The sequence below is a fragment of the Tetranychus urticae genome, chromosome 2 (assembly GCF_039701765.1).
Source record: "Tetranychus urticae isolate SD_2017Ah chromosome 2, NJAU_TeUrti_SD_1.0, whole genome shotgun sequence".
Classification (NCBI taxonomy): Eukaryota; Metazoa; Arthropoda; class Arachnida; order Trombidiformes; family Tetranychidae; genus Tetranychus; species Tetranychus urticae.
This window is the reverse complement of record NC_142959.1, coordinates 3,550,890-3,567,666: the sequence shown is the minus strand read 5'-3', so window position 1 is coordinate 3,567,666 and position 16,777 is coordinate 3,550,890. Positions and strand designations below refer to the sequence as shown.

The window sequence follows — 16,777 nt, the reverse complement described above, 5'->3', positions numbered from 1 at the left end:
GATATCAAAATTTTATTGATTATGCTCCTAGTATTAGGTAGTTTTTAGTCTCATCATGTAATCAACTTAATAGTTAATTAGATTTTGCGTTGATTGAAATAACAAATCTAATTATGAGCTTATTTATTTAGAATTTGAAGTGTGCAGAAAAATTATCGAAACAACGAAAGTCTTGTCGTATCAATTTATTCTGAATGAAATGAATTTACAAACAATTTTTATTGCGTATCAAATAAATAATTTACCATTTGGATAATAAAAAGCCCGTTGTTTAATACAAGTATATTTATTAATTTAACCAAGGCAAGTCGCAATCGTCTAAAAATTAGAAGAGGTTCCATGATTTTAGTAAGATAATGGTATTTCAAACATACAAGCTCATATAATCAAAAAATTATCAGCTTAAAAACAGTTTTTTTTGTAAAAATTCAACGACTCTTCTAATTCTTAATTGCATTGCCTTGAAAATAAATTACTATTGCATTTTCACAGAGATTGTGAGATTTTGGTGTTTACATAAATTACCTCTAAAAAGGGGAATGAATACATAGATTTGAGAGATACAATAAGTAAAATATATAATTCTCAGATGCTATAACTTAGTTATCTGTCAACTTCAATAGTATTAAAAAAAGAGATATACTGGATTCTGGTAAAACCATGTTTACAGCTTTCGTAAGGTATCAACTCTTGTATCAAATCTTGAGTTCATAAAAATTTTTTGGTTGTTGTTTTGCTTAATGTGTGATGGAGGATGAAGTAGATCTTTATATTCATGTAATACTTCTCGTAAAGCTCGATTAACTTGAGCACAATTCGACATTGTACAATCAACTAAATGAGGGTAAAGAGAAATCATTTGTTCCCAGACACCATGTTCAACTGAAAAAAATGGATAATAAAACAATTAGTTTCATTTTGAAATATAAAAAATTAATGCTTGTCAAAAGTATGCGAAATACTGATGCAATTGATATTAAATATCTAGATAGCAATTGAATTGATGGTTACCTGTATCAGGAGGTGCTTTCTTCATAGAAGAAGTTAATGTGGCCAAAGCTTGTAATACGAATGAAATTTCGGCCATTCTGTGTCTAGGTAATGGACATTTACCACTGAGTTTCTCATCCTCCACATACTTAATGACCACCTCATGGAATCGTTGTAATAAAGATGTGACGACAAGTTTATTAACTAAACCAATATCGGTAACAGGAGCAGACAGTGCTGATCCCGGGGTTGATAAATTGGGAGCTTGGATAAAGAGATTAGGATTTCCTTTTGGACCAAGAAAAGAAAATTGCAGCAGAGTATCAAAACAGCAACGAGCAAATTCTTCGCGTAATTTTCTTGTTGATTCTGTATCTGCCAAAAAACAGATAAAATAAAATAAAAGCAAGAAAATTCAGTTAGTAAGAAGTTATCCAAACGTTTAAAAAACGAAAAAAAAATTCAAAATAAACTTAACCGATTGGTGATCCATTTGTAGCCGAGTGTATAGAACCTTTGTTTAATATTGAAACAATTTGTAAAACAAATTCTTTCGGCATTTGTCCGGCATGAGGAAGAATATTATCACGAATCAACTCAACAACTTTAACATCCAAAATTTCATCGCATTGTTGTTCTTCTAAACTTTGATTTAAAGGTGGTTTACTATTAGAAAAGAGAAATGTTTCCAGAGTTGATGCTAAATCAGCCCATAAACTGACGAAATCAGAGCCTAAAGTGATAAGAAAATAATTAAAAGTAAGCATAAAATGCATGATGGTTTGAAATAATTAAGAAACTTACTGAATTGTCGAGCGATAGGCAAACCAATAGACAAACAGTTGAGCAAAGTTTGATGCGCTAACTTCCATGTAGATTGAGAAGGGCAAGTATACTTCATTGATAATGGAATCTTAAGAGCCTTAAAAAAGTAAATGTTTATGATTTTTAATTTTAAATTATATTTGTAATATTATTAAACAATTTTAATATATGGTTGTAAATGAAATGAATATCTACCTTGATAAACGAATGAAGAATGTTGCCCTTTATAACAGATTTCCAGGAGGCTGTATGTTGATATAAAATTAAAGCAGATCTCAAGCATCGTTCGCCAAAAGGAACAAGACTAGCCATGGTCCAATCAGCCTTAAAATTTTAAACACAACAAATTAATAACAATAATTAAAAAATTCAAAAAATGATTAAATAAAGACTGTGAATGCGTTCTTACATTTGGTGTATACTTTTTGGTTGAATTTAAAAGATACTGTGTAACTATTGAAGTAGCTGGGGAATGACAGGCAAAGAGTGAAAAATTGAGATATTGGTTGATTAATAATGGCAGCAATGATTCCCAAGAATTAGAAGAATCTCCTCGAGATACTTTGCCGACAATATCATTTTGAAAAGTTTCCATAACAAATAAAATAGATTCTTGAAGAGGTGTTACAGGTATTTGTGATACAGATCCAGATTGAATTTCTTGAAGTGTCGTGGTGGCGGACGACATCATATAAGCCTGAGTGGCCACATCAACTGGCACAGCGAGAGCTTTCTCAAGGACGGAGAAAAGGTTGGTGAAATCGGTAGTAGAGAAAGAGTCTTTGATTAATTGTAAAAGGAAAGGGAAAATTTGAATTAAAGAAGCAAGAAAAGTTTGTGAAGGAAGATGAGATGACATTTGTTCATTTGATTTTGCTTGTTTCATAGAAGCCACATTAACGGTTGAAGAATTTGAAAGTGAATGCGAATTTTTAACTCCATTGTCACAAGACTCTTCGTAGCACGATTTTAAGCACTGAGTACCAATATTGAGCCAAACCTTCCATGCTTTTATCCATAAAGTTTTATGTGATCTCAATGAATCAAGTGGAATAGATGGTGGATTGGTTGTTACCGATGTGGTTGATAATGGTCCTGATGAAGAGGAGCCAGTTGTATCACCATTAATTGAATTATTGACTGATTGCATTGTAGAGGAAGTTGAGCCAGTGGAAATATTGTAAGATGATGAAAGAATATCTTGGAAACACTTTAATGCTGAAATTGAGACTTCAGAATTTTTAGATTGAGCAGAAGTTTCAATATGATCCAGTAGCAAAATCCAAGCTTTCTCAAAATCATCTATAGTTGAAACAAATTGGTCTCTTTTAAGGCTAAAAATACGAGAAACACCAGATAAAGTGAGAACTTGAGTCTCGGACCATTGTTTTTGAGCTGTATTCCTGGAATGATGAAGTAAAATGGACCCTGTGTTACCATTTACACCGATACCAGAGATACCCATTGATTTTGAAACTTCAGTAATCTTATCACTACTTGCAGTGTTAGAGGAATTTCTTACACGATCCAAAAGAGGGAAAAGTACTTTCCAAAGAACAGATGACCATAAACGTGAATCTAAAATTTCACCGTGAGTACTCAAAGTGGCAAATAAGGTTTGACTAGCAGACTTTCGAAGTGAAGGTCTAGTATCAGTACACAAATCTCCAAGTTTGGTAAATAAACTCATCCATAAACAATCGTAGGCTGGTATTTGAGAATCAGGATCTACATTGACCTCATCTTCGAGATTTTCAGCGATCATTTTACGGTTAGAAAATAAATAATCAGCAGTATCCCAAAGTGAACTGACAGCAGTCAATGATACATTTAATTCTTGAGTTTGTGAACCAAATTTAGCAATAGTATCAACAACAAGAACCAGGCAAACAGCCGGAATTGAAGAGAGGAAATCACGGATAATCAATTGAAGACACTGGAATGAAATTCTGATGAGACTCTCACTTTGATTTTCATTGATAGCTCCAATAATGTCCAATATTTGAGGCCAACCTTCGGAAATGGTATCTCCTGATGATTGTAAAATTTGTATGACACAATCTAATTGTTTTTGACGCATATCAATATGATTTATATAAGACATATCTTGAAGTGGTTTGAGAAATTTAAATTTCTCTCCAATTTCTAGATTTTTTAAAGTCAAAGCATTTTTAACTAAACATGTTAAAGCTTCGGCTCCCCATTCACGCATTTTTAGCTGAGGATGTTGGCAGACTTTAAGAAGATGGTCAGTCATTGGTGTCCAGAAAGTTTTGTATCGTTTGAGATTAACTAAGCCTGTTTCTAACATTTTGGCAACCGCAAATAAAGAAGGTTCACGATTATTGTAAGCCATTTCCATTGCTTCATTTGAAAGTTTGCAAAGAGCTTCAACGAGATGAAGTAAGGCTGCATCATCCAGTTCTCTAAAAAAATCAAGAATGGATTTATAAAACAAAGGATAAAAGATTAGAAATTTGGCAAATTTAAGAAGTGGGCAAAAAAATCAAAATGAATGGAAAAGAAATCAACATTTATAACTGAACATATAAAAATAGAAACATATTTATAAATTTAGTTTTTAGACTTACTGCGAACAGTAAAAAACACGAGATAGTAAGTTTGCCAAAGGAGCATAACTTGATTGGGACAGCATTTAAGGATAAAAGCATTTTAATAAGTTAGTGGTTATTATTCAAGGAATTTTAGAGGATTTTCACACTTGAGTTAGGTAAGGTTCAATAACAAATGTTAATGATTGAATGGAAATAATTAGACAAGATATGAAGACTTTGCACGTTTAGATAGGGATAGATTTAGACAACAATAATTGAATTGAAATTATATACTCACTGACTAGATTCGAATAACCGTGAAAGCATTGCTGAAAGAACGGGAAGATCAGACATAGCAGCAGTCGTTATCAGTGAACTGGTTGACGCTCCAGCTTCCGTTCCTGGTTTACCTACTTTCAACGAGCCACCAGTTGTTGGTTTAAGGTCTAGTATCCATGCTAAGTGTTGTAGTGTTGTTAGGATGAGGTGCCATGAAGAGCCTAAAACAAATCCATATGAATGAGCAACCGCTAAAATGGCTTTCATGCATTGCAAATTTTTGGCTGTTAACATGACTGGTCCCTGTGAACTTGAATTAGAAGATGATGCTGAAGGTAATGGCGTTCCAACGGCTACCACCTGTTGGCGGAAATCAGATGATTCTGACTGCGGAGTTCCTCGAAGATAAAGATTGGATGATAAAGAATTAGGTGGAGGTTGAGTTTGTTGAAGCAATGATGAATTGTTTGATAAAAGGTTAATATTGCTAGTGGCCCAATGGTTAGATAGATCAAAGCTAGATGACCTACTGTGACATCCAGCTAAATTTGAAGCTAAAGTTCCCGTTGAAGCAGAAGGCGTAAGAGATGCTGGCGATGAACCTTCAGATGCTGTGGGAATCTTGAAGGAAAGTATCGATAAGTTGTATCCAATGGGTAATGAAGTTTTACACATTGCTGTGATAATAGCATCTCGAGGTGTTGTTAAATTGTATAAGCCATAAAGTGCTGTCAATTTTTCCATGGTTTTCAATATTGAATCAGTAACAGTCTCGTCAGTTGATGCATCAAGTAGAAGAGCAAGAGAAGCCACCAATCCACTCCAACTAGAATTTAATATTGCTTCATGTAGATTTCTGACTTCAGGCTCTAAATTATTAACATTGGCTAATTTATGTTTGAAGCTATCGTTTTTTTCATTAGTAATTTCTTTCTCTTTAATCTCAATTTTTTGACTAGGACCATCAATTATAGTTGATATACTCTGAACAATTTCGAAAAAACAATGTAAAGCTGTAGTTAAACCATAACCATCAGGTACTGGAGGAGCTTCAAGTTTATCCATTTGATCCAGGAAATAGCTTTTATTCTGTCCAGTGCTAAGATTGGAGATGATTGGCACCCAAGTCCCACGGAGAAGAAAAGCAGGTTGAGGAGATATAATTCCACTAGATGAATTTATCTGATTGGCATTTGGAGTATTAGGAGGTGTATTTGATGAAGATGCTGCTGAAGCAGCATTTATTAAGGATGAAAGTAAGCTTGGAGTAATAGGTGGTGAGATAAATATCGATTGACAGTAAACTCCAAGAGCAATAATGATATCTCGAAAAATTTTCGAGCTATTTGGTTTCATATCATAAAACTGGCAAAATGATCTGAAAATGATAAAAGGTGATAGTTAAACTTTGAGTTGACTTAACAATTAAAAAATGTAGCTTACTTTAATAACACAGGTTGTTGACTCATCTTATGGATAACTTCTAAGGCAAGAGCACGTTGCCAATTGGGTTTATCGGCCTCGAGAAATTTGATTAACAGAGAAAGAAAAATTTCACATTCAGTAATCTGTAGAAAAATTAGAAAAATTAGTAAAAGTCCACAATAAAATATTTGAAATTAAAACTACTGACCAAAAGTGAATAAAAATTTTGCACCAAAACAGTTACTATTCTCAAAAGTCTCGTAGAAATAGGGAACATTGGTTTGTCTGAAAAATTTGAATTATTTTGCTGAGCATCCTGTTGAGATTGTTGTTGTTGTTGTTGTTGCTGCTGTTGATGTTGGTGCAATTGGTGTAGCATTGAAAGATGAGGTTTATATTTTATGTTAGGAGAAAAAAGTTTAATAACAAGCGGGCAAACCTTTTCTTTCAACAAGAAACTAAATTCTTCATGCCGAAAGAAGATATCTGATGAATTAGAAAATATGGACTCTAATAATTCTAATCCAAAAGTACGAGTCATCTCAATCAATCCCATCAACCAGAAAGGTTGATCTCCGTTGACTAATTGCACTAAATCTTGAAATAATGCAAATGCATCTCTTGCAGCAGGACGGAGGGACTGTGGGGGATTTTTCGATCCCACTTTCAGCTCTTCGTAGTTGACTTCTATTTTGGCCGCATCTGGACTTTCTGTTTTATCTTCAGTTTGGACTCTTTCAAATACAAAGGACACCAACTGTCGGATTGTTGCCGATGCTGTATTGTTGACAGTTTGATTCTTGGTGAAATGCAGTCGAAAACAAAGTGCTAATCCTTTAGCTAATGTTTCTCCTTGGACAATATCATTAGTAGAGATAAGAAGAGTCATTGTTTGTAGCAATTTTAGTTCTTCGATTTCATTTTCCATCAGGTTCCAAAGACAATTGATTAAATGGACGGTGGCAGTAGAAGAAACAGCCTCATAAGTAATTAAACGTTGAATACCATTTAGAGCTATCTGTACCATTTTAGGTATTTTTGTTTCACAAGCCATGCAAAATGGTTCTAATAATTCTGGACTCTCTGACAATAGAGCTGTATCGGGAAATGATAGAGATAGAATTAATAAAGATTCAGTCATTCAGAGGTTGAGTCGTTATAAAAATTGAAAGATCATAAATATATTACCTAATCTAAGATCCGGATGTTTGTTGGATACACTTCGCAGTTTCACAATACCAGCCTCGGCAGCCTATTAACGAGAGAATTGCATGAGAAGATAATTCAATACACATAGAATAATGAAACAAAATATGAAGCCTGGTAGTGACCAACTTACCTCTTTTAAGGTTGGATGTCTCCTTTTAGATTCACTGGAGATGTTTCGCAGATCCATTTGCAGTGAATCAAGTAGTCTTTTACCGGATGCATTGCTAGTGGTCAAAGTGGGTTGAGACATATTGGAATAATAGATGGAGTAAAATATTTATGCACTTTAATCTAAATGGATTGAAATTTGTCATAAACTCAAAATATGAGATTCACAGAAGGACAGGAAAACAAACACGTTCATGATGAATAGATCAACCGTTGAATTGGAATAATTTATTAATACTCAGATGGCCAAAGGATTAAGATGAACGTCAGAATCGTGAGGACGTGGTAGCTAAAGGCGAATGAGAAAATTGAATAGAAAAGCGAGGAAAAGATGATTTAAACAGAGATATAAGCCACTAGTTGTTTACCTTGTAAAAAGAGAAATATCTCATTGTGTACAAGGTTTCATGTCATTTGATTGAAAACATTATAATAATTGAAAGTAGTAATAGAGTTAAAGTAAAGAATCACGTATATTACCGAAATTTAGTAAATAAATAGTAATTTTAGGACAATTGACGATGATGAAAACTGAATTAAATATCAAGGTAGAGCCTATTCGTCCAAACATGGATCCGATCCTCAAGAAGATAGTTGCTATCTTTAAAAGCTCGACTCTTAGCGCAATCTTTGACTTTACAAATTTTACGATTTTAATTTGTTTTTTTTGGCTGAAAATTTTGGATAATTAATTCTCTGTATTAAAATATGATAAACTAAACTAAAATATTAAAGGATATCGTATCCGTATTTGAGTTGAGTTTAAACTCAATCAAGAGATCTATCAACGTAAGAGATCTTGAATATCTTCATCCATTAGTGATGTATTGTTCTTGTACTCCAGTGCCAGAACAATTGTTCTTTATTCTGTTCCGTTGTTTTGTTCCGAAAAATCTCCACCAAGAACAACCTAGGAACAGAACAGAACAAAATGTGACGGAATAAATGCTAAATGAGTGCCTAGAGTAACCCGTAGCCACCAGAGGGACTCAATTTAAACTCTGTTTTACTTATAAATTGTTAAACTTGACTGAAACATTTAATAGCCCACGATATTAACTATTGAGTATTATAGATTCGCCAGTATTTCTCAAGACTGTCTATTTTCAAACTTCATGAAGCTCTTCAGGCAAACACTCCCGATATGATCCGTCAAAATTGGAAAAAGATAGCGGCCCATCATAAAATACTTAATAATTTAGTTTGATAAAAATATCTATCTCTAATTCAATTTATTAATCATTTTGACCTGTGTGATTAAAACACTTGTGTCTCTGTAACTTTTTTCAGATCAATTTCCTCCCTAGTCGACTACGGCGTACGCGCCAGAGACACAAGCGCAGAAGGTGAAGTTCAAATAAGGCGCAGCTTTTGTGTTTATTGAAATTTATGTGCGCTAAACGCTCATTTAAATTTAAATTTCCTCAAGAATTTTCAACCGAGATTCGACCCATAAAAAACTCAATCAACTTGACCAACTCTTTAACCACTGAGCTAGTGGTTAATTTATAATATCAAAAAATGATATAATTTTTGAACTGTATTGTGGAAGCTGACAATTTAACTTTTGTTTGAATTAAAATTTTTGTGTTAAACGCAAAGAGACGCGAAGAGGCAATGGTTCTGCGTATCAACTTTATGCGCTGGTTACACGCTCTTTAGTTTGAATGCGTCGCAAGACTTTGGTTGACTGGGTCCATGGGAGATTAGAGTTTTTAAGAGTTTTCTGACACGGTTTCATTAAACCCACTTTCGTTTTGATCTACTCGTACCAACGAGGTTATTTACCTTGTAAGTAAAGTTGCATTTTTAAAGATTTTTCCCATGAAAATAGCTAATGCCCATGTAAACAGCATCAAACATTGCTTCTCGAATGATAGTTGGATTAGCATTGGCCAATAATTTAACCATCTCAATCAAGCTTGATCCATCTGTTCAGTTTAAATTTTCTCGTCGAAGCAGATAGTCAATCGACAAACCTTTTACCAGAATTTGATTTCCATTTGAACAGATTCTTAAAATACCAGGCTTATTCGACTCGATGGAAACTGATTTTTGTCAAACAATATGATTATTGACACTTCAATTGAGCAGTGAAATAAAAAAATGACAACAATCTGTTTTAATTGAATAACTTGAATACTAATTTTGATAGAGTTGTGACAAATGGTGTAATGAAATCAGAAAAAATATCTCCATCAAAAAAATGATCTCAAAAGGGCCGAAATTCGAAAATGTTTTTGCATTAAATTTACTTCGAAATTCAAAATTTAAGACACTTCAATCATGAGTAGATCACAGTTAAAATATGAAGTCTCTAGCTCAAACGGCTCTAAAGATATAAGGGTAAAGATTGGCACAAAAACGCCGTATATTAGTGAATATAAAAAGCATTGGGTGTGATAATACTATGATTTATTGATTATATCATGGTTATCCGATGGATAGTTTTAAACGTCTTCATTTGTTCACCAAGCATTGACATAGTTAAATAACAAAAGAGATCACTTTGATCTGGATTAAATTAAACGTTTGAATTCGCCTTTTCCATGTTATTAGGACATGGCATTTGGTGTAACTCGGGCATAATTAATTAGGTTTGTGTAAAAATCGGTTAATATAACAGAACCAAAACAAATGCCATAAATATACACAATTGTATAACATACAAGTTAACATCTGGTTGATCAATGGAACCATCATCTTTCATCTCCAATACCGTGAATGTAGCTGTTAGTGTTGTGAGCTAATAACTCTGTTTAAATGTTGTCGCAAAATCTAACAAATTAATCACAATTGAAAAGATTAAGGTAAGAAATTAAAACTGAAAAGATTATATTAAACAATACAAAGTGACCTACACTGATAACCTGCCAACTTTTTTGTTTCAACAACTTCACGGAATCTTAACCGAGTCTTGGATTCTCTATTTAAAACGATGAAAACTTGCATGATATTAATCAGTTTACATCTTGTGTCAGCCAGTAATGATTAGCAAAGTTTCAATAATCTCTATTCCTTATAACTGCTAATGTTTAACTCAACCACTAACGTTTATCTGTTATTAATATTATTGTTATTTTTATTGATATCAGTTGAAAATTCAATAGCCAATTCCACGGATACAATTTCCCAAGCAGCTCAACATCATGATGATTCTTACAAGCCTCCTGAGTTCACCAAAGATGCCTCTGGAAGTGGAGTCATTTTATTTCCTTACCATTTCCCATCTAATCAGGTAAACAAGAAAACAAAGTTAATGTTCAATACTCATTGATATCTTGAAATTATACCTTAATTTATCTGCGTTAGTATCCGCCACCAATACACCAACCTGGTCCACCGAGGAGCTTTCTTCCCGGTGAAAAAAGTCTTCTCTCGCTTGGTTTTGTCGATCCTTTGGTTTTAATAGCTGTTATCGCTTTGCCGATATTAACTCTACTCGGAATCGGAGCAATCATGATGCCACTTGTACCCATATTTATCTACATGTTATCTGTATTTTCACCAGCTGCAGGGAAAAGGAAAAAGCGACAAGTTAATTTAAAAATGCCTTTTATCGACAGTTTACTTCCAAAGTTGGAGAAACTATGGGCAAGTTAAATCATCTTATACCTTTCGGTTCTTTGTGCTCAGTATTTTAATCAATGTTAGATTTGATTAGGCCATTTCAATCAAAATATTAACTGAGTGATTGCATACTCGATAGCAATTCATTTTAGCACCTTCAGCTGAAATTTTGATTAAAATGCTCAGATATGTTGACATTAATGTAATAGATGAATGTAAAATAAATTGACAAGTTTTTACGATTAAATTTGTTTTTCATTAATTTCTATTGATTCATAGAAGATCAAATGTACATTGTTCATGGCTTTTTGTATTTCATTTTAGCTAATATAATTGATCAATTAGAGAAAATCAAGATTGGTTAAAATTGATTGATTCTTTTAGTTTATCTTTCGATCTTTAGTTTTCGAGAAAATAGAATTTGAAGTTGAAACTTGAATCGCTTTCGTACAATTATGGAAGCAGATTTTTTCCATGAAACTCATTCTACTGATGTAACTATTGAAAGTCAACTAGAAAATGCACTTATTTGGATAAATAAAATTTTCTGTTTTCTGTAAAATAGATCACTTCGCTTTTCCGTTTAACCGACCTCGTTCTGTAATCATAAGAGTTAGAGAGCTGAAATTTACTATCATTCGATAAAAAAGATGCCTTGAATAATTGTAGTTCAACATCTACAGTTTTTTTATTTTCGCCATTGGCCTAAAAACTCTGGGCCGCAATATTTTGATAATGGCAGTCCTTACAATCATCGTTAGCTAACCGATCATTACACTTTATTATGAGCTTAATAACTTGAAATACTAAATCAATCAAGATCCCGAGAAAAGTTAAAACATTGTATTACTTATGCTAACAGATTTTATACTTGATTCATTAAGTTAAATGGTTACTCAAACACAAAGCTTATGATGTTATAAATAATAGGGTCTCACACAAACTCCATAAGTTGATTGTAAAAGCATTGATCGATATTTTGAAATAGATGTGAATAGACCGGGAACACCCAAATCGACTCCACAAAAATCCTGAGTACTAGAAGCAACACCAGAAACAACACCAATCAGATACCATCGACCATTTTGTGGATCTTTGAACATCAATGGTCCACCCGAATCACCTATACATGGAGTACCACTGGTTAGCGTATTAAGAGCACAAATGTGATTCTCATGGACAGGGGGCACATTATATCGGTAATATTGTGCAAAATTGCTTTTTCTGGTCCAATAGTTATATTGCATTTCATAACAAGTTGATTCTGTGGCAAAAAGCAAAAATGAAATTAGATTTTGTAATATGTCTTTGGTTGAATCTTCCAGCCAGATAGTTAACATATTGAAAAGGATTTTCTTAAGTAAACCTAATTTAGTTTGATAGATTTATCTGCTCAATTAATTTAAAACAAATAAAAGTCGATAGTTCTAGAGATCTTATATAATTGGACAATGGTTAGACAACGAATGATTCGGAAATAAATTGATATACGAATTGCCTAACTTACTTGGAATAAAATCAACATCAACTTCTCTTAAAACTGCACTTCCAGTTTTAGATGGATCAGTATCACCCCAACCAGCAACAGTTAATCTACGATAAAGGGGTATCTGCCACCAAAAATCGACCTTATTTGATTTTGAAGTTAATTTGATATTATGATAGGGGGGTTAACAAAACACTGTTAACTTTTGTCAAAAGTCTTTTAGGATGACGCGTTCGGCCACAATCGCGCTTCAAAGTTGAAACGATTTTGGGTAATTCTTCGGAAACTGATTAAGTTAGAGTGCTGAAACTTTATATACATATACAAATCAATGTACTCTAGTGATCTACAGAAGGAAAAACTTCTACAATGCCTTGATCACGTTTTATCGGTATTAAGTCGTTTAACTTCGAATGAGTGTCAGATGGCCAGATTATGTTCAAAATTGATTTCGATTGCACCAAAATTGTTCTTTCAACATAAACAAAAAATGTACAGCGGCTTTTTACGATATGACATTTATTTCGTCTGTTTCTAAGAGTGGCCTCTTTCTGGTCGGTACCTGATAACTTTTCAACCAGTTGACATATTGACATGAGACTTAAACCTTTAAGCTTATAAGTAACTGTAGGTTACTGAATAAAAAGTCCAAGACCATTCAAGGTCATTTTCAAAATTCATAATTTTTGGTAGGGCACATAATTCTCATGTCAATATGTCAACTGGTTGAAAAGTTATCAGGTACCGACCAGAAAGAGGCCACTCTTAGAAACAGACGAAATAAATGTCATATCGTAAAAAGCCGCTGTACATTTTTTGTTTATGTTGAAAGAACAATTTTGGTGCAATCGAAATCAATTTTGAACATAATCTGGCCATCTGACACTCATTCGAAGTTAAACGACTTAATACCGATAAAACGTGATCAAGGCATTGTAGAAGTTTTTCCTTCTGTAGATCACTAGAGTACATTGATTTGTATATGTATATAAAGTTTCAGCACTCTAACTTAATCAGTTTCCGAAGAATTACCCAAAATCGTTTCAACTTTGAAGCGCGATTGTGGCCGAACGCGTCATCCTAAAAGACTTTTGACAAAAGTTAACAGTGTTTTGTTAACCCCCCTATCATAATATCAAATTAACTTCAAAATCAAATAAGGTCGATTTTTGGTGGCAGATACCCCTTTGATCGTCCGAAGATGGAATACAAATTGGATAGACGGTTGCAGAAAATTCAACTGGTTCTTTTAAGCGTAAAATGGCAATATCATAGTGTAATGGTGAAGAAGGTGCATAATGACCATCATAAATGTATCGCTCAACAGCCAAAGATGTCCTGATATCTCGATATTTGTCCAAGATTCCTAGATAAACTTGGACATTCTCAGGTTGATAAAAGTTTCCATTTGAATCAAATATGCAATGAGCTGCAGTAACAATATGTTGATTGTCAACCAAAGTCCCACCGCATTGGTAATAATTTGGACTTGCAGGTAGTGTGAATCTATCATCGGAAAAAAGACAAATCAAAATTTAATTTTAAATTACCAATAATTGTTTATACTTGTAAATTACTTACCTTAAATGAGCAATCCAAGGAAACTTGTGTGTCTGAGTAACCTTTCCTTTGTAAATTCTTGATCTTATACCTTCAAGACCACAATCTATTAAAATTATACAAAACAAAGTGAGTCAAAATGTTTGTTAGCTTTTTAATTAACTAATCAATCGATTAATCGATATAACATTTTTTCTAGCATTTGATCCAGTTAAACATGTTGGTCGCATTAAATCATTACTTACCACAAAATGATTGGACACAGGTCACATAAATTGCAAAATTAACTATTAAATATATAATCTTCATACTGATATACTTTTGATTATAACTTGGCAACTTTTACTAGTAATTGGTTCATAAGTTATTGTATCAATCGTATTAATAGTCAGTTCGCAATTGAATGCAATTTAGTATATTAATTGTAGATCATTCAATTGTTTCGAACAAAATTATGACGTTTTGAAAGCTTTCTCCTCCCATAAGGTTAGTCTTTACTTATTAATTAAGTGACAACATCCAATAGGTTAATAATCAATGGTTATCAACTAGAATTAAAAGGACTCTTGCAATATAAGCTATATTGATTAAACCTTTAAACTGCAAAACAAAAACATCTTTTCATCAATATAATTGACAATACAAAAGATCAACATTATTATTTTATGTAATGATCTGCCAATTGATTGATTTGTTTTCTAACTATCTTTTGACTATATTTGCAGCTTTAAATTTTATCTTTATCTACTCGACGAGCGCTTTCAAATGAGCTATAGAACATCAAAATCGGTTGGTACCACTTCGTGAAGTTCCCTTGTAAGTTTTGCAAGCACAATGAACTTCCAATGAAGATTGTAAATCACAATTAATAAGTCAAAATTTATTAAAATGTTAACTTATATTCCAAGATGCCTCAGAAAAGAAGCAATTAACGAAATAGTCTACACCCTGAATAAAGATGCTTTTTTACCTCGAGAGTTTTTGTCTTATGAAAGTGAGTTTTGGTCATTTGAACGCGGTTTTGTTGTTTTGAAAGCTCTGTGTCTTTACAGTCAGCCGGTTTTACTCTTTTGAATGTTGGTTTTGTTCATATGAAAGTTGGTTCTAAACAAACGAGAATGATTGTATGTGTTATCTTACCTTAGCTACAACACACGAAAAATATTAATGAGCCCATTGGGTTGATAGAAAATTCAAATGATAGTAAATTGAAAAACTACAAAATGATTAATTGGTTGGACCAATTTTAAATCTGATCAAGAAATTAAAATCACAAGCAGCGTAAAATATCCACTGGAAAATTTCCAGTGGATATTTTAAGACTAAATGTGACACTTAGCTGGCTCAATTCATCGGCTAGTTGTCTCAGCTACCGGCTTGTATCATTTTGACAAGACTAACTGTCATCTTGTTTTTTTTGGCAACTGTTTTGTTATCATTAATCAAATTAACTCTTTTTTTTCGTAAATTTTGCATCTGTTTCTTCGGAATTATATAAAATCTGATTCAGTGCAGTTGAGCAATGAAAGGTAAGTTACATTGTTTTTTATTTGGTTTTCAAATAAAGAAATTTTGTGTTTAAATTTCGTCTGAATATTTTGACAAGTAAATGACCTCTTTCATCTCTTAAATTTTATCTAGCAATTAACTTTAAAGGCCTCTGAAAGGTTAATAATCCAGTACACATGTCTTGCGATGTAACATCTTCATCTTCTGGTCAAGATGAAACTGTTGGCCAGTCTAAAGATTGGTGGGGAAATAAAGTTTTAATCATCATAACTGGAGCCAGTCGAGGGCTTGGTAAAGCAATTGCTATAAAATTAGCAACTAGATTTCACCAATTTCATAATATATCATCTGACCAACATGCACCATATTCAGCCAGGATCTCGTTTCTTTTATTGTCACGGGTTACCACAGGCCTTGGTCAAGTGACTACTGAAATACAGAATACAGGCCCTGCTATTCTCAAGGTTCAGCCGGTTTCTGCTCAGTTGAATGAATCTGCTAGTATGACTGCCTTTGACACTGTTCTAGAACATGAGGAATCGGATTATGATCAAGTTATTCTTGTTCACAATGCTGGCACATTGAACAATCCAGACCATTTAGTTGATTCTTATCGTCCATCTAATATTTCAGAGCTTGATGAGTATATGAGAGTCAACCTATCTTCTGCCATTTTATTCACTGCATCAGTTTTAAGATTGTATAGAAACTGTCCCAAACGTAACATCATTAATATAACCTCATTGGCAGCAATTCAACCCATGAAAGGATTAGCACTTTATGGTTCAAGTAAGTAAAAATATTTCATAAACAATTGAAAATAGTTAAACTAATGATTTTTTTTTATTTTGCAGTAAAAGCAGCTCGTGACCAATACTTTAGATCAGTGGCTCTTGAAGATCCTACTACTAGAGTTTTAAACTATGCTCCTGGTCCTTTGAAAACTGACATGGCAAATACTTTGGCTAATCAAGGATATTTGACTGATTTTTTTCGAAATCAAGATAACCTCCTTGATCCAGAAGATAGTGCTGAAAGGATGATTCAAATTCTCGAGAATGATAATTACGATAATGGAGCTCATATTGACTATTTTGATCCCTTACCATGACAAAGTTGTGAATTGGTTTCGTTAATTTCTTTATTTTCACTTTACTTGGTGTTTATTATTAAAAATTGACACGATTCAAAGAATAGAGTT

The 16,777-nt window shown here is 33.1% G+C and overlaps 4 protein-coding genes across 12 annotated transcripts; 2 read left to right on the top strand and 2 right to left on the bottom strand.

Moving 5' to 3' along the window:
- Positions 1-170: 170 nt before the first annotated feature.
- On the bottom strand, positions 171-8,031 carry mon2 (Mon2 homolog, regulator of endosome-to-Golgi trafficking). 9 transcript variants are annotated; one of them, XM_089268194.1, is made up of 13 exons: positions 7,932-8,023; positions 7,414-7,740; positions 7,263-7,326; positions 6,283-7,169; positions 6,093-6,217; positions 5,180-6,027; positions 4,669-5,047; positions 2,225-4,241; positions 2,011-2,139; positions 1,795-1,912; positions 1,469-1,723; positions 1,012-1,359; positions 171-882 (listed from the first exon to the last, which is right to left on the bottom strand). In XM_089268194.1, exons 2-13 carry the CDS (start codon positions 7,531-7,533, stop codon positions 665-667), a joined length of 5,508 nt encoding a protein of 1,835 aa, XP_089124320.1. In that variant the 5' UTR covers positions 7,534-7,740; positions 7,932-8,023; the 3' UTR covers positions 171-664. The 9 variants fall into 9 exon arrangements, with proteins under 9 accessions (XP_089124320.1, XP_089124321.1, XP_089124314.1 ...); XM_089268195.1 differs by having other exon boundaries at positions 7,820-7,984; XM_089268188.1 differs by having other exon boundaries at positions 1,012-1,365; positions 4,669-6,027.
- A 2,323-nt stretch (positions 8,032-10,354) lies between these two features.
- LOC112538990 (uncharacterized) lies at positions 10,355-11,265 on the top strand. The gene is made up of 2 exons (XM_025161113.2): positions 10,355-10,689; positions 10,764-11,265. Exons 1-2 carry the CDS (start codon positions 10,483-10,485, stop codon positions 11,052-11,054), a joined length of 498 nt encoding a protein of 165 aa, XP_025016881.2. The 5' UTR covers positions 10,355-10,482; the 3' UTR covers positions 11,055-11,265.
- Positions 11,266-11,794: 529 nt separating this feature from the next.
- Positions 11,795-14,481, bottom strand: LOC107363481 (clotting factor G beta subunit-like). Its single transcript, XM_089268496.1, has 5 exons — positions 14,313-14,481; positions 14,089-14,173; positions 13,653-14,013; positions 12,529-12,649; positions 11,795-12,285 (listed from the first exon to the last, which is right to left on the bottom strand). The coding sequence occupies exons 1-5, from the start codon at positions 14,374-14,376 to the stop codon at positions 11,939-11,941; spliced, it is 978 nt and encodes a 325-aa protein (XP_089124622.1). The 5' UTR covers positions 14,377-14,481; the 3' UTR covers positions 11,795-11,938.
- Positions 14,482-15,460: 979 nt separating this feature from the next.
- On the top strand, positions 15,461-16,770 carry LOC107363482 (sepiapterin reductase). The gene is made up of 3 exons (XM_015930714.3): positions 15,461-15,596; positions 15,709-16,365; positions 16,431-16,770. Exons 2-3 carry the CDS (start codon positions 15,753-15,755, stop codon positions 16,685-16,687), a joined length of 870 nt encoding a protein of 289 aa, XP_015786200.1. The 5' UTR covers positions 15,461-15,596; positions 15,709-15,752; the 3' UTR covers positions 16,688-16,770.
- The last annotated feature ends 7 nt before the right edge of the window (positions 16,771-16,777 follow it).

Coding starts and splice junctions, on each gene's coding strand:
- mon2 (XM_089268188.1), bottom strand. CDS start 7,533: ATGTCTCAACCCACTTTGACCACTAGCAATGCATCCGGTAAAAGACTA. Junction 7,170..7,262: donor ACATCCGGATCTTAGATTAG/GTAATATATTTA, acceptor TTCCCGATACAG/CTCTATTGTCAGAGAGTCCA. Junction 1,366..1,468: donor TACAAATGGATCACCAATCG/GTTAAGTTTATT, acceptor GTTTTTTGGCAG/ATACAGAATCAACAAGAAAA.
- LOC107363481 (XM_089268496.1), bottom strand. CDS start 14,376: ATGAAGATTATATATTTAATAGTTAATTTTGCAATTTATGTGACCTGT. Junction 14,174..14,312: donor CTGTGTCCAATCATTTTGTG/GTAAGTAATGAT, acceptor TAATTTTAATAG/ATTGTGGTCTTGAAGGTATA. Junction 12,650..13,652: donor CGACCTTATTTGATTTTGAA/GTTAATTTGATA, acceptor AAATCAAATAAG/GTCGATTTTTGGTGGCAGAT.
- LOC107363482 (XM_015930714.3), top strand. CDS start 15,753: ATGTCTTGCGATGTAACATCTTCATCTTCTGGTCAAGATGAAACTGTT. Junction 16,366..16,430: donor ATTAGCACTTTATGGTTCAA/GTAAGTAAAAAT, acceptor TTTATTTTGCAG/TAAAAGCAGCTCGTGACCAA.
- LOC112538990 (XM_025161113.2), top strand. CDS start 10,483: ATGTTTAACTCAACCACTAACGTTTATCTGTTATTAATATTATTGTTA. Junction 10,690..10,763: donor ACCATTTCCCATCTAATCAG/GTAAACAAGAAA, acceptor TATCTGCGTTAG/TATCCGCCACCAATACACCA.